This window comes from Phyllosticta citribraziliensis (genome assembly GCF_038025025.1).
Source record: "Phyllosticta citribraziliensis strain CPC 17464 chromosome Unknown J3D65scaffold_5, whole genome shotgun sequence".
NCBI lineage: Eukaryota > Fungi > Ascomycota > Dothideomycetes > Botryosphaeriales > Phyllostictaceae > Phyllosticta > Phyllosticta citribraziliensis.
The window spans coordinates 86,479-99,978 of record NW_027117342.1 but is presented as its reverse complement, the minus strand read 5'-3'; the positions used below and the strand labels follow the sequence as shown (position 1 = coordinate 99,978).

Sequence of the window (13,500 nt, the reverse complement as noted above, 5' to 3'; positions counted from 1 at the left end):
TGCTTTTCCGCCGCCGCCGCCTTCCAAGCCCTTCAATCCGAATCTCCTGCCTGCGCCGTTTCCCAGTCTTCTTCCACTCGACAAACCAGGGCCATTTCCAGACGCGACGTCACAAGATCAGCAACCGCAACGAGGCGCTTTGGTCTGCGCCGGGAGGCTGGGGCGCGCAAGTGCATAACCGATGTATTTGTGTTGTTGTGAATGTTGCACTCTTGATGGGCCGAAGGTGTTGTGATGATGGAGATGTCCGCGAGGAGGTTCAAAGGTGTGTGTGGTGGATACCGCAGGACCACAGCGAGCGACTGTGAATGGTGGCTGACGTGTGTTGCAGCGAGCTGGATAGGTCAAGGTGAAGACTGAAGAAGAGACAGGCGACGTCGGCTTGATTGAGCACTGAGGTGGTCAGGTGGCCGTTCTCCTTAGTGTCATTGGTGCTGGCATCGAGGCTGAGGACGCTCGAGTAACGTTATTCAGCTTTGTTGGAGCAATGAGCAAAGCTTGATCACTGGCGGCGCGCCACAATAAACGAGGGAGGGTTGTGTTGCACTGGAAATCCTCGCGCTTGGTAGCTGAATTCCTCTAGCTTGGTCTGTTAGTAAGAGTATTGCGCTTGCAAGCAATTTGCTTACCTCTAACCTTCTCCATTGCATTCAAATGGTTTCCAGCATGGACAAATCGGGGGCAGTGTCCTACCGGTAGGAGGTGGGTGGTTGCAGGCACAATTTGAATTCCGACCCTTGGATCCAGCAACCGCATGGCGCCACAAGAGTTCTGCCGTGGCTGAGTATGCGGGGAGATGGCGATTCTCGCGCGATCGACTTTGAAGATGCGGTCGACGGGCGCCTGGCGGACTTTGGCTCCCCTGCGGACGTGTCTCGGAGCCTCGAAGGAGTAGATGAGCAGCGAGCGTACTTTTGGTGGTTTGCGAGGTTGTCGCTGCCGTGATCCTGGCTGGGATTTCTTCGTGTCAGTGAATGAAAGTTGAGCGAGTGAAGGACGGACAGACGGACGGACGGACGGACGGACGATGCAAAGCGGGCGGGTGTTGACGGGGCAAAGACGACGAGAGAGGTGTACTAGACGGGAGGCGGGGAGCTACCTGGTAGAGTCTGCCGCCGGCGGAGCAGCCACGGCACCCGGCCCGACCGGACCCGCCCGGCGGGTGAGTCGTTCCGTCCCGTCTCCGCCGCCGGCACTGGATGGGTAGGTATAAATACCCGCCGCCTCCCCTCGCACCCTCGGTCGCTGTCTCATCGTCCTCTCATCCTCGTCGGCGCACCCATTCTCGTCGCGACAATTCTCAAGAAACCAAGACTTGTTGAGCAATATGGTAACGTCCTCCAAGATTCCCCTCTCCCCTCTCTGGAACCTACTAACTTCCCTGAAGCTCCAAGACACACCAGCAGATGAAGGCTCCCTGGATACACAGCCTATCATGCTTACTCCTGAAGAATTGGAACCACAAGCAACCTCAGCGCAACACGAAATTGGCTTGCAGCTGTCACTTTCGGCGCTCGTGCGTGAAAGTCAACGGGGAGAGACCTCAAGTCCTGTGAAACGTCGCAGCACCGGTCCAGCAATCAGGTAAGGAGTTCCACGATTTCACTCAGCCGACCACCATTTACTGACGAAACTTGCAGACACGCATCAGCAATACAATCGCTTTTGGCATGGGAGGCATCAGAAACATGTTGTGCTAGCAAGAATTGAATGAAACATGTCCTGACCCACCTCTTGCACCTGACGTGACGTGACCTGATTGTGAAGTGCCTGCTGCAAGTCCTCCGTTTAAACAGCCGTGTTGGAGCAGCCGTGCGGTACTGTTTTTGGGGCGTGTTGGGCGCTCGAGAACGACCTGGCCGTCGCCGTCGCCGTCGCCGTTGTCCTCGCCCTCGCCCGTAGGAGGTTGCATTGCGACTTGAGCTTGTGCAAGCTGTGGTGGTTGCGGTCCGGCAGTAGACGCTTTGGCGGGAGACGCGAGCTGTTCGGGGCGTCCTCCAGTCAGCCGCAGGGCAGTCGAGCGGTCGAGCCGCGACGACGCGTTGGGCTGAGCAGAAACAAATTTCGGTCATGGTCAGTAGTGACGCACGAGCTTGCGACAGCAGTCGTTGGTGCATTGATTAGAGGAGACGCGTGTCAGCGGGGGTGCTTCCCGCCAGCGAGATCGACTAGTCGCCAGCAAGACTAGTCGCCAGATTGGCTTTCCCGCTGGCGAGAAAGCCGGTCACGTGAGCCAGAAAACCATACTCGCCGGCGAGTATGCCGGTCACATGAGCGAGCAGCTGAGTCACCCACTGGCGAGTATGGCCATACTCGCTGGCGAGTATGCCGGTCACGTGAGCGAGTGGCTGAGTCACCGGGCCCGCTGGCGAGTTTGATTCCCGCTGGCGAGAAAGCCGGTCATATAAGCAAGAAAGCCATACTCGCTGGCGAGTATGGCCAATCCCGCCGGCGAGTATGCCGGTCACGTGAATGAGTAGCTGAGTCACCCACTGGCGAGTTTGATTCCCGCGAGCGAGAAAGCCGGTCACGTGAGCGAGAAAGCCATACTCGCCGGCGAGTATGGCCAATCCCGCCGGCGAGTATGCCGGTCACGTGAGTGAGTGGCTGAGTCACCCGCTGGCGAGTTTGATTCCTGCTGGCGAGAAAGCCGGTCACGTGAGCAAGAAAGCCATACTCGCCGGCGAGTATGGCCAATCCCGCCGGCGAGTATGCCGGTCACGTGAGCGAGTAGCTGAGTCACCCGCTAGCGAGTATGATTCCCGCTGGCGAGATTCACCGGCCACTACTTACACCACCGTTCCACGACTCCACCTAGAAGCAAACACGAGAAACAGCAGAGCCCGCCAACGCCTTCACAGACGCATCACCTGCCACGGCACCACAGATTCAACAGACGATGTAGAGCACTGTTCGAGGATCCTCGCTTATGCCGCCCTGAGCCACGTACACGTCTTCGGACACGTCTGTCATCTCTCTTGGCCAGTCGCCTTGCCGGATGCGCGTCGGCCAGTTTCGTTTCTCTTCTCTGCCAGCAGTGCGACGGATGCATTCCTGAGTGCCTGTAAGAAAGATTGGAGGCATGTGTTTCTTGTGATGCTGCCCCCCGCGTGCCCGGCCGGGCTTGGGCATTTGGATAAACATCGGCCCAGACGCGTCGCGTTGCGTCGCGTCGCGTCGCGTCGCGTCTCCGCCGCCGCCGCCGCCGCCCCGGCCGTCCCGTCGTTCGCTCCTCCGCCGTCTCCCTCCACACCACGACACAACGAGACAACAATCGCCACATCAGCCAGGCCTGGACGGGCAAAGGGTCAATCACCGCCCGAGGAAACGCGACCGTCTACTCACCCTCCCCGGTGTCCTCGCCCAGTCTGTCCGCTACGCTACCCGTGCTCGCCACCATCCTCACCATGGACATCATCCAAGGTACAGGACGCTCCCACTGCAGCCGCCTCAGCCTCCTTGCTAACCTCCGCTCGCTACAGACTGGGCCGCGTTCCTGACGGCGCAGCAAGACAACTCGTCGCACTCTTCCACGTCATCAAAGAGCTCGCCACTGGTCGCACAATCCGGATGCGTTCAAACCTCCGGTCGATAGCACCCGAGATATCCCGCACCCTTGGCCACATGTACGTCGACAAGGTTCGGCAGTGGCAGAGCTTCCTCTGGCAAGGAGGAGACGATGAAGGCGGGGCGGAGCGCTCGAGAACATTGAGCAGAGCTTCGCCGCGCCCTTCTCCATGCTCCTGTCGCTCCTCAACTTGTACCTCGTCCCAAACCGTCCTCTCTCCCATCAGCCCACCTCCGACCTCGCAGAAATTCGCAAATCCCACAAGCGCCTTAAGAGCAGCTGGTCGAGAACCAGGAGAGCAGCAGGCCAAGCAGCAGTCGGTTCAAACAGGCTTTCTCGGCCGCTGGCTGCGACTCTGGGCCCGCCACACAACAAAGTCAGGCTTTCTTCGCCCCTTTGGCACAAAGTTTGGGTGATTGGTCGACCTCGTGTGCGGGTCTGGGTGGCTGTACACGAACTCAGAAACGGCGAGTTGGTGGTCGCCACGGCCAACGAGAACATGATCGAAGGCGCGGTCTGCGAGCTGGATGTGGTCAGGTCTCCGACCAAGGGCGCACAGGTTTTCGCGGATGACGCCCGAGAACGTCGTGCACAAGATGCCGAGCGAGTGCAAGGAGACTGACCTGGTCGAGAAGAAGAAATTGAACAAGCTCACGCACCTGTCGACGAGCTAGACCTCATCTCGCGTTTCCTCTCGCGTATGATCGCCTCGTTCCTCATACCCATGGCCGAGACGTCGACCACAACCTCGGGCTTAGGCACTCTCGAGCTCATTACGAACTCGGAGAACGAGTCGTGCTCCTCGCCCACCATCTCGCAGGTGTACGTGTTCGCCTCCCTCTCTATGGCTTGGATCAAAACCGGCGTCGGGCTCACATGCTAACGGTGATACAGCGTCTTCTCCCGACTATATCCTTCCTTACCGCCCTCCTACCCGCTCTTCTCACGCTTCTTCCCCACAAACACCTGTCGCCCGTTCCATGCCCGACCTCTGCCGTCAGAACTTGGGTCCTTTCCCTTCTTTTCACGTACAGGGAGAGGCAGCTACGCGGCAGAGTCCTGGCGGCACACCCGGAGACCCTCCAGCAAGATGTTCTCGGCCGCCTCCACTCCCTGGGACACTTGCCCACGCAAGGGCTCTTTTCATCGTCGCCGACAAGGCATCGCTCCTCCCCACCGCCACAAACACGCGCACATGCTCCATGCGCTCCGCCTCTCCGAGCAAGGCCTCGCCTCACAAACTAGCATCGCCGCGCAAGCCGCGAACCACGCGCAAGGCGGCCAAGGAGGCGCGTGAGGGCACCCCCAGTGCACTCCGCCTCTCCAAGCACACCACGCGCTCCGCCTCTTCGAGCAATGCCTCACCTCACAAACTAGCATCGCCATGCAAGCCGCGAACCACGCGCAAGGCGGTCAAGGAGGCGCGTGAGGGCATCCCCAGCGCGCTCCGCCTCTCCAAGCACTCCATGCGCTCCGCCTCTTCGAGCACTCCACGCGCTCTGCCTCTCCGAGCAAGGCCTCACCTCACAAACTAGCATCGCCACGCAAGCCGCGAACCACGCGTAAGGCGGCCAAGGAGGCGTGTGAGGGTACCCCCAGCGCGCTCCGCCTCTCCGAGCAAGGCCTCACCACGCAAGCCGCGAGCCACGCGCAAGGCGGCCAAGGAGGCGCGTGAGGGCATCCCCGGCGCGTTGCACTGCTCCGTCGAGAACGAGACCCCCGCGGGATCCAAGCCTAGCGGTGAGCCTGTCAACGGCGAGGCCAGCAACACGGCGGCTTCTGAGGCGGTGTGCGTCGAGGTGGACGAGACGCCCACGGCGTCCGAGACCAGCGGTGAGCCTATCAACAGCGAGGCCAGCAACACGACAGCTTCTGAGGTGGTGCGCGTCGAGGTGGACGAGACCCCTGCGGCGTCCGAGTTCAGCGGCAAGCCTGTCAACGGCGAGGCCAGCAACACGGCGGCTTCTGACGGTGCGCATCGAGAACGAGACGCCCACGAGATCCTGTCAACGGCGAGGCCAGCAGCACGGCGGCTTCTGAGACGGTGCGCGTCGAGGTGGACGAGACGACGCAAAAGCAGGTCGAAATGGAGACCATCGTGACCCGGGGAAAATTGGCGTTGGCGCGCCACTCCCGTGGGTTGGATCCAATGCGCATCTTGGGCAAGGATTCCAGTTTTGGGAGAGGTCTGGAGAAGTGAGTAATGGTGCTGCCATTGGGTGTTGTGAATCCGCCAGGTTTGTATCCCTCACGTCTACCATTCCAAGCTGGTCACATTCTTACGAATATGGCTGACCTGCTCCTTTTCTACTGCAGATGTTGTTCCTTACCGCATGCACCAACGCGCAGCACTAGCAACAGCCAGTACGGATGAGGCAGTGCAGGACTTGATTTGGCTTGCCGGCTTTGGCGCGATACATAACGCCGCCCCCAGGAAGAGGACGTCGCGACTGACGACGAGAAACAGCCTTCCCGTGCGCTGGCACGAGCAGTCCATCGTTATTGACGATGCGGTGATTCTCGGCCCGCCCTACACGCTCAACAACCTCAAGGCCGGTGAGGGCAAGGAAATGACGCTCGCCCACATCAGGAAGATTATGGAGAGCCATTTGGCGAAGAAGAAGGCGTCAGGACAGCAGCCACAACGGCCTGGGATAGCCACGGTCACTCCGATTCCGCCTTGGAAGGGCGGTTGAAGGTGGCAGGCGTTTGGGCGCGGCCGGCGGCTTGACAAGCTCCCTCCCCTCAGGTCGAAGACCTCCTCCATGACATTTCAGGCCAGTGGCGTCCATGACACACGAATACCAAAGCGACACAGCCATTCGCCGAGGCGCAGCAGGCGCTTATGTTGGTTGGTGGTAGATACGGGAGCCGACTACACCAAGACTTCGCATTGGGAGCGCCCCTAGCGGACCACGCATGCCCGAGCTTAATGGAGCATAGTCCCAAGTGCAACAAACGACGCAGGTCGACCACAATCAGCAACGCCGGTTGGTGACTAGCGCCCGGCGCCGCCGTGTCCCGTCATACCTTTGCTTGGACTGGCGGCAGCAGGCGAGCCTGGCCGTGTTTCTACCAAAGTCCTCCCAACAACCGGTGGTTGCGAGCATTGGGATTGTCTCTTTACATCCAAGGGATGGCTTCGCCCTCGCAAAAGACAGCCATGTCTATGATTCTCTTTGATGGCACCGCCTTTTCTGCTCGGCAAGAACCTCAAAGATGATGGCACCGCCTCGTTTGCTCGGGAAGGACCTTGAAGAAGATGGCACCTTTGACTCTTTTTCTCCTTCTTCTTTCGAAAGGGCGTGCATGGGAGGACTTTCGGGCGGCGTTCCCGTTGATTCAGACATTGCGGTTCTGTCTGCCGGTGGGGCTGGATTGCCAGCTGAATGGCTCGCCGCCGGCGTCGTTGTCGACCAATAGGTCGACTGCCGCCAAAGGAGCGCGATAGAATTCGGCCGGTCTGTCCAGAAATGGGAGCCCTCTTGATGGGTATTGGGGGAATATCCTCCTCCTCCTCCTCTTCTATAATGGTGATTTCGGCAAAGGAGGCCACGTCGTTCGAATCTGGAGGTCGAGATAAACAACTACAGCGCGCGCAGCGGCTGTTCATGCAGAACCTCCGAGCGCAATTGTCATGTCAATGTTACGTTTTTCTACAACAAGCGCACCACCACTGTCCTAATACGTGTCGAGGGAATACTCTCAGGGAGTGATGTTTTTGCTGCTGGTGCTGGTGCTGGTGCTGCCGCTGCTGATAGGCAGGCTCGGCGTAGTCGGCTATGACAGGCTCGGTGGGAAAGAACTATACTTCATTTGATGTGAGCCGACTACACGGAGAGAGGGTGCAACAGGTCACAATTGCTTGCTTCTAATCAGGTCCCGCCGGGCGCCCTTGGTGTGTGACGGCGGCTTCTCTTCAGCATCATGAGGGGCTCCACTGTCTTCACTTCGGCAAAGCGCGACGACTTACCTACCGCGTCGCTGAATATGGCTACATGTCACATGTATTCTGAACTTTCTCTTTCTCTTTCAGTGGGACAGCAAATACTCGGAGTGATCGAGCGCAAGAGGTGTGGCTTGTGACAAGTGCTTTTCGATTGGAGAAAACTTTTTGCTGTCATTCTACTCTCAAAGACTAGAAAGATCAGCACACTCTCCTTACAACTAACCTTTCCATCTCTCTCCCCATCTCTCTTGTTGTTGTGTTCGTCCATCCCTCCTCCTCCCCTGTTTTCATTCCGGCGTCGTCGAATGGGGACGGCGATCCTCGACCCATTTCTGCATGTCGGACGCCAGATCCTTGACCATGCTGTGCGCAAGCCACAGGCGATCCTGCAGGTCCGCGTCCCCACTCAGCTTGACGATTTCCAGCCACGCCTCCATGATGGCGGCGTGGTCGCGCATGTCGGCTGCCATTGCTTCCAGCCTCGGCGACGACAGCACCGCGTTGTTCTCCTTGTCGTCGTCGTCGTCGTCGTCGTTGTCATGGCCGTGGTGGCTCTGCGGGCTTGACGAGGCAGTAGACGGTGGCTTCTCTTCCTCGGCACTCCTTTGGGTTGCATTGCTGAAGTGGACATCTCCAGCATGATCGATGGGAATGGGGTCGTCTTTTTCGTCGGCGATTTTGCGTCGAATGGGGGTGGGCGTGACGTCGCTTTCGTCGTCGTTGTTGGCGAATTCTTCAGGAATGGGACTCGAGGAGTCTGTGACATCACACACATCAATCAGCTCTTTTTTCTTGGTCTGAGTTGGTACATTGTTGGTACTTACAGTGCCGACGTTTTCTGCCCGGGTGAAATGAGCCGATGCGAGAAGGCGACGGTCCTGGGGTGTTGGAGCCACGGCGAACTAGATGACGCATTCTGCGCAATTTTCGGAGGATTTCAAGCGCGGTTTGGGGAAAATGTCTGTTTTTTGAATTGCGGACGCAGTCTCCACGAAACAGTAGTAGGGGAGGGACAGTGCGGAGAGCATGAGAATGGCGAAGGGTGTAAAATAAGAGAATATGTTGGCGGTAGATCGAAACCTGTAGGCTGCGCTCGCGTTTACACCGTTGCGATATCCAACCCCAGGCTGCGGGCAGGCCTGCGTAACAGTCTGCCGTTGGTCTAGTATGTACATACGCGTGCGTCGCACGAGCCAGAAATGACGCCTGAACTGTTGGTGTAACTGCAACACCAAGCGGCCTGCTGCCTTCTGAACGGGAACTCGTAGATTGACTTGAAAATCACTCCCATCCCTGGAACGGAGTCTCCGTCGGATTTGCAGGGTTGCTACCTTTTGGTGTAAGTGTCGGTCCCCTCTGGTGGCTGCGGCGGAGTTTCGGAAACCCCACGTTCCAGTCATTTGCTTGGTAGGCTTCGAATGGTTTGAGAGAATGGAGTAGGAAAGACGCGAAGGAAGGAGTAGGCGATTGCGGCGGCAAAGATTGAGGAGAAGCGCAATGCTGAGGCGGATGTGGCGGGTTTGTATAGGGCCTATACATGTATGGAAGTTAAAAATATCGCATTGCGCCTCCAGTTGGACATACGTGCCACGAAAACTCGTCTCGCCCTATCATTCAAGCCGTTCTCATGCGGTAGAGTTGAAAGACAGTTGAGAGAGGGCATTGCAAGGCGACAAACAAAGTTTTGAAGCAACGTGGCACTTAAATCCGGATGGTGTGAGTTCTTTGCCTTGCCAGTCAGGTCTGCCGGGGGATTCTTACCCAATGGGCCCCATGCATGCATTTTCCAACGAGGCAAAGTGTTGAAAAAAAGGAGGCGATGCCAGACCTGTGCATTCTCGGTCCTTGGGTACGTACACACCCGTCCACGCAGCAGGGCACGGCTTGCTCGCAGGGATTCAAGAGGGCAGAAGGGCGCTCGGCGCCTCCCGTCTCTCCGTGTCCTGGGGACTGGCGTTGGTCGACTCTGTAACGCCAATTCGGAAGCTGGAGAGAATTGCGCCCCTGCTGCGGAGACAAAATCCATGTAGAAGGCTGTTTTGGGCCTGCACGACCACCAATGGCAGGTTGAGCCCGTGGAAAGGGCTCGGTGCGACGTCCGCCGTTTGCTTGGAATCCGGCGTTTGTCAACTGGACGTCGTCGTAATCTCGGCCTCCAGGCCGCGACCATCCAGGTCGTCGAGGCAAGTTGCACAACAGCTGGGATTCTGGAGCCATCAGCCTGTTCAAGCAGCATGACGCAAGGCCGTTGCAGCTGAGCGGATAAATCATGCTGGCGAGGGCCTAGGGGTGTTGAAACTGTCCGCGCGGCGACAGGACAGCAAACGCCGTGGCGGTCCGCGTCTGCTATTGCAGAGTCCCGGTGTCAGCTTGCTCGCAGTGGATGCTCCTGCTGCCAGTCTGCGTGCGTGAGACGTGATCTTGCGCTTCGCTTTTGCGCAGCCGTGGTGAGGTCATGTGGACACAATTGCGAGCGAGCGCGACGCCGTTTGTTTTGTGTTGACATGTCGGTGCGCTCTGCCTGGGTGTTGCGCAACTGGTCTAGATATTCGGGCCACGGCGTTTCAGTCGATGTTGATCTCGTACCTTAGAGATCTCTCAGGGGCGGTCTTCTTGAAATGCTCGCGCAGCTCCGTGCATTGCCTGTGGAGCTGGACGCGCCCCGGGCGAACGGCAACCAACCGACCGACCGTTGACGCGCTCAATGTATTTGTAGATCTCTGTCGATGACATGATTTGAAAAGGAAGGTCCTGTGGGAAAAACTCAACAATCACCACCATAGTGCCTGGATGGCGACGGCCGGGGCTCGCTTTAGCGGGAACGCTGCCAGGCTCATTTCCATGAAGAGCGGCCATGACGACCTGGTCTTCTCCCGGCGGCTGCTTACTGCCCTCGCCTCCTTGGCCAGTTGCAACATTGGGTTTCCTTGGACCGCTTCTTCTTTTGCTCCTTTCCTCCGGTCGGGGTGTGGAGCCGTACCATTTTGAATGTTGTGTCGGGAGGGTTGTCGAAGGTCAGGTCAGGACGCTGCGACGAGGCCTCCCTCCTCGAGGACCCCGCTGACGACCTCCGCCACCGCGGCGTCATCTGCCTCAAGAACCTCGTCACGGCGCCTGACCCCGTCGGCGGCAGGGGCCGCGAGAAGGTCAAGGCTGCGAATGGGTCTGCTGTCTCCAAGGAGGCACTCAAGGATACGAAGAATCTGGCGATTCTGCGAAGCGCCAGGGGCATTGAACAGGGCGAATGGCAGAACGACGTTGCGGTGGTGTGTATTTGGACCGGAGGCGTGAAACTTCTACCTGTCTGATCTGTATATTCATACATACCGTGTCAGCAAGAAAGCGTTCCAATTGGAAAGGCAAGTAAGTAGATATACCCTTCAAAATTGACACGAAGCTGAAACGCCAGCAATGGAGCATCAGGCACAGGCCGAGCTGGACCCGTTGCATTCGTTGCGACCACCACTGCAGCGGATTTTCCTTTTGCGGCATTGGATGCACTATAACACGCGTTAGCTAATGGGTTTTAGAGGCTCCACGGAAGTCGATACTAAAGGTCTTAAGACGGCGATGTGACTTTTCCCACCTAGAAGTCAGTTTCCCGCCGGCGGGTTGTTGCAAGGCTTTTGGTCCCAACGTCTGTAAGGGCGGAAGACTTGCCGCAAGCTGAGCCCTTTGCAATCGCCGCGGCGTTCAACGCAACATCGGTGAGCTCCGGTGGGGCGTAATGGGGTAGCGGCGGACGGTCGATGCGCCCTCGACCCCAGTCTTAGTAATTTGCCGAAAAGAGATGTTGAATAGTTTTGCAGGCCAATACTAAAAAGCGACAGTCGAAGAGCGTGATGGGGTGGCCATTGAGATTGAAGAAGGGAGGTGGATTCAGAGCACGCATGAGTTTGTTGTTTCCCAGCCATCAAGACGGAGTGCTTCCTGCTCCGTTTCAAAGCCACCCTTCTGTCCAAAGCAAGGGGCATTAGAAATATGTCCAAGCTTCCTTGAACAGCACCGTGGCTCCTTTGTGTCTGCATCGCATGTCTGACAATATGTGCATGCAGTTGCGTCGAGGTCTTTACTGTAACGATTAAAAGCAGGTGGCTGGTTCTTCGCAGTTTCTCATTGGTACGGACATAAAGTGGCACAACAGTTGAAGAGGGATTGTCAAGAAAGCCTTGTACTACGGCCGGTGCAGATGCGCCACTTCAAGCAAGGGCGTAGTACATCAGTACCAGTCCCCGGCTGCTGGCCCGTCGCCCGAGGCGCGTACATGGGTGATCTGCCATTCTGCCCCCGCGCAGCAGAGTGCATGACGCGACCGATCCTGTATGCTGTCGACCTTGCAAGAGTGTAAAGAGAGGCTCGCCCAGAACAGTAGTCAAATAGGATGAGGAGAAGGTAGAAACTCGAAACCGGAGCAACTCCCTTCGACGAGCATCCTCAAGGGCGATGTACAGATGGTCGTCGACTTAATGGTGAGTCGATTCTTCGTGCGCCCCATACATGTTGTTCGTCCTCCTTTTGCTGCCCAACTTGCTCCTGCGGCTCAAGAACCCTGTCACCAAGGCTCTCGAAATGGTCGGTGCCTATCGTATCCTCACGTCTTGCCCCGTTTTACGAAGGGGAAGGAAAGCCAACCAAGAATTCGATCGACATTGAGGCCGTTCAGAGTGGCGTTGAATCTGCGTTGGTGGCCATCACGTTCCTTAGAGCCTCGCTTCAAAGGACGTTGGAAAATTTCTGGAGCAATTTCTGACGTCGAAAAAGACTTGGGTCGACCGTCGGTGTCGTGGAGTTTCTTTGAATTGCTTGTATTCCGTCCTCTGCCCCAGCGCGCCACAACCTTGTTGTCCTAGTTACCTCGCTTTCTTTGTTCGATGGCGAGCAGTCCTGGGTCAATGTACGAATGGGTTGGCGCGTGGGTGGTGAGCGATGCAGAGGTCCCGACGGCGATAGGAGGCCATGGTCCGGAGGCGTGCACAAATCAACCGTGGAGACCATCAAGTCATTCCTTTCGAAGCCCTTCCCGCCTGTCTTGTTCCATCGTCCCTGCTCCCCGCCCTTTCGGCGCGCACAAATTCACCACGGAGACGACCATAAAGTCATTTCGTAAGGAGCCTTCCCGCGCCGGCTCCTCGTCTGAACCAACAATACCATGTTGTGCCCGATAGCACACGACCCACTGCCGAAGATGCGCAGCTGGGTCCCTGAGCGCCTCATCGACATGCCGAGACCGGTGTCACAGCAGCACCAGCAGCCTTCCGAGCCGCAGAGACGGCCGTCGATTCAACGATATATTGACCACGAAGACGGCCAGTCGTGCATGGACTGGCATGGGGGGCTTGGTGATGACCATGATTTTTTTCGTCTTCAAAATTGCTGTCAGATTTTAGGGTCACCGGGGGACGTGTAAACGCCTAAACAAAGAGACAAATACAGCCACGGGTTAGCAGTAGGCCAACCATCAACCGCTTTTACTTTATCTCTTACCTCTCTTTTTGCCTCTGTTCAACTGTTCCCTTCGCCATTACCGTCTTCTTTTGCTCCAATCTCCCCGCTTGCTCATGAAAGAGTGGCGCTATGCTGAAAAGTCGTCGTGTCGCAAACGGGCTCCTGTCGGTTCTTCAGACAAGATTTCCTCGTCAGCCACAATTTTGGGCCACCTGTCGGATCGTTTCTCAGGCCTGCAGGACTGATGGACGCCAGGCACAGTGGCGAGTCCGAAGGAGCGAAAATAGTTGTATTGAGTAGGAGGAAGCGCGCGCGGTGATGGAGTTGTCGCGCCATGGGGCCTGCTTCAGGCCGTACAGCGATTTTGGGAGTTCGCCGACAAGCTCGACGCCTTGGCCATCGGTCTCCTTGAAACCAGGGGGCAGGTGAATGTAGACACCCGCGCGGTCTATCCTCCCATTCAGCAACGTGGCGATCACGTCGTCCTGGAAGATGAACCATCCTTAATTCGCCGCAAGCGCAAGTAGCAGCTTCAATG

The 13,500-nt window shown here is 57.5% G+C and overlaps 5 protein-coding genes across 5 annotated transcripts; 2 read left to right on the top strand and 3 right to left on the bottom strand.

Annotated features, from left to right (window-relative positions):
* Nucleotides 1–142: 142 nt before the first annotated feature.
* On the bottom strand, nucleotides 143–1,519 carry J3D65DRAFT_312833 (uncharacterized protein). Its single transcript, XM_066795285.1, has 3 exons — nucleotides 1,100–1,519; nucleotides 637–947; nucleotides 143–579 (listed from the first exon to the last, which is right to left on the bottom strand). Exons 1-3 carry the CDS (start codon nucleotides 1,435–1,437, stop codon nucleotides 503–505), a joined length of 726 nt encoding a protein of 241 aa, XP_066655746.1. The 5' UTR covers nucleotides 1,438–1,519; the 3' UTR covers nucleotides 143–502.
* On the bottom strand, nucleotides 1,394–2,160 carry J3D65DRAFT_312772 (uncharacterized protein). Its single transcript, XM_066795284.1, has one exon. It carries the CDS (start codon nucleotides 2,115–2,117, stop codon nucleotides 1,581–1,583), a length of 537 nt encoding a protein of 178 aa, XP_066655745.1. The 5' UTR covers nucleotides 2,118–2,160; the 3' UTR covers nucleotides 1,394–1,580.
* A 3,195-nt stretch (nucleotides 2,161–5,355) lies between these two features.
* J3D65DRAFT_312661 (uncharacterized protein) lies at nucleotides 5,356–6,415 on the top strand. The gene is made up of 3 exons (XM_066795283.1): nucleotides 5,356–5,445; nucleotides 5,610–5,805; nucleotides 5,885–6,415. The coding sequence occupies exons 2-3, from the start codon at nucleotides 5,772–5,774 to the stop codon at nucleotides 6,262–6,264; spliced, it is 414 nt and encodes a 137-aa protein (XP_066655744.1). The 5' UTR covers nucleotides 5,356–5,445; nucleotides 5,610–5,771; the 3' UTR covers nucleotides 6,265–6,415.
* A 1,389-nt stretch (nucleotides 6,416–7,804) lies between these two features.
* J3D65DRAFT_602108 (uncharacterized protein) lies at nucleotides 7,805–9,788 on the bottom strand (the record flags this gene model as incomplete). Its single annotated transcript, XM_066798094.1, has 5 exons — nucleotides 7,805–8,274; nucleotides 8,342–8,668; nucleotides 8,695–9,048; nucleotides 9,102–9,345; nucleotides 9,375–9,788. 5 exons carry the CDS (start codon nucleotides 9,786–9,788, stop codon nucleotides 7,805–7,807), a joined length of 1,809 nt encoding a protein of 602 aa, XP_066655743.1.
* Nucleotides 9,789–10,358: 570 nt separating this feature from the next.
* Nucleotides 10,359–11,047, top strand: J3D65DRAFT_602107 (uncharacterized protein; the record flags this gene model as incomplete). Its single annotated transcript, XM_066798093.1, has 4 exons — nucleotides 10,359–10,483; nucleotides 10,537–10,783; nucleotides 10,853–10,880; nucleotides 11,034–11,047. The coding sequence occupies 4 exons, from the start codon at nucleotides 10,359–10,361 to the stop codon at nucleotides 11,045–11,047; spliced, it is 414 nt and encodes a 137-aa protein (XP_066655742.1).
* Nucleotides 11,048–13,500: the final 2,453 nt, after the last annotated feature.

Bases quoted from the DNA above. Each gene is read 5' to 3' on its own strand.
- J3D65DRAFT_312833 (XM_066795285.1), bottom strand. From the start codon at position 1,437: ATGATAGGCTGTGTATCCAGGGAGCCTTCATCTGCTGGTGTGTCTTGG. The intron at 948-1,099 runs GTAGCTCCCCGC...AATCCCAGCCAG, and splicing joins CCGGCGGCAGACTCTACCAG to GATCACGGCAGCGACAACCT. The intron at 580-636 runs GTTAGAGGTAAG...AGACCAAGCTAG, and splicing joins ATTTGAATGCAATGGAGAAG to AGGAATTCAGCTACCAAGCG.
- J3D65DRAFT_312772 (XM_066795284.1), bottom strand. From the start codon at position 2,117: ATGCACCAACGACTGCTGTCGCAAGCTCGTGCGTCACTACTGACCATG.
- J3D65DRAFT_312661 (XM_066795283.1), top strand. From the start codon at position 5,772: ATGGTGCTGCCATTGGGTGTTGTGAATCCGCCAG. The intron at 5,806-5,884 runs GTTTGTATCCCT...TTTCTACTGCAG, and splicing joins GGGTGTTGTGAATCCGCCAG to ATGTTGTTCCTTACCGCATG.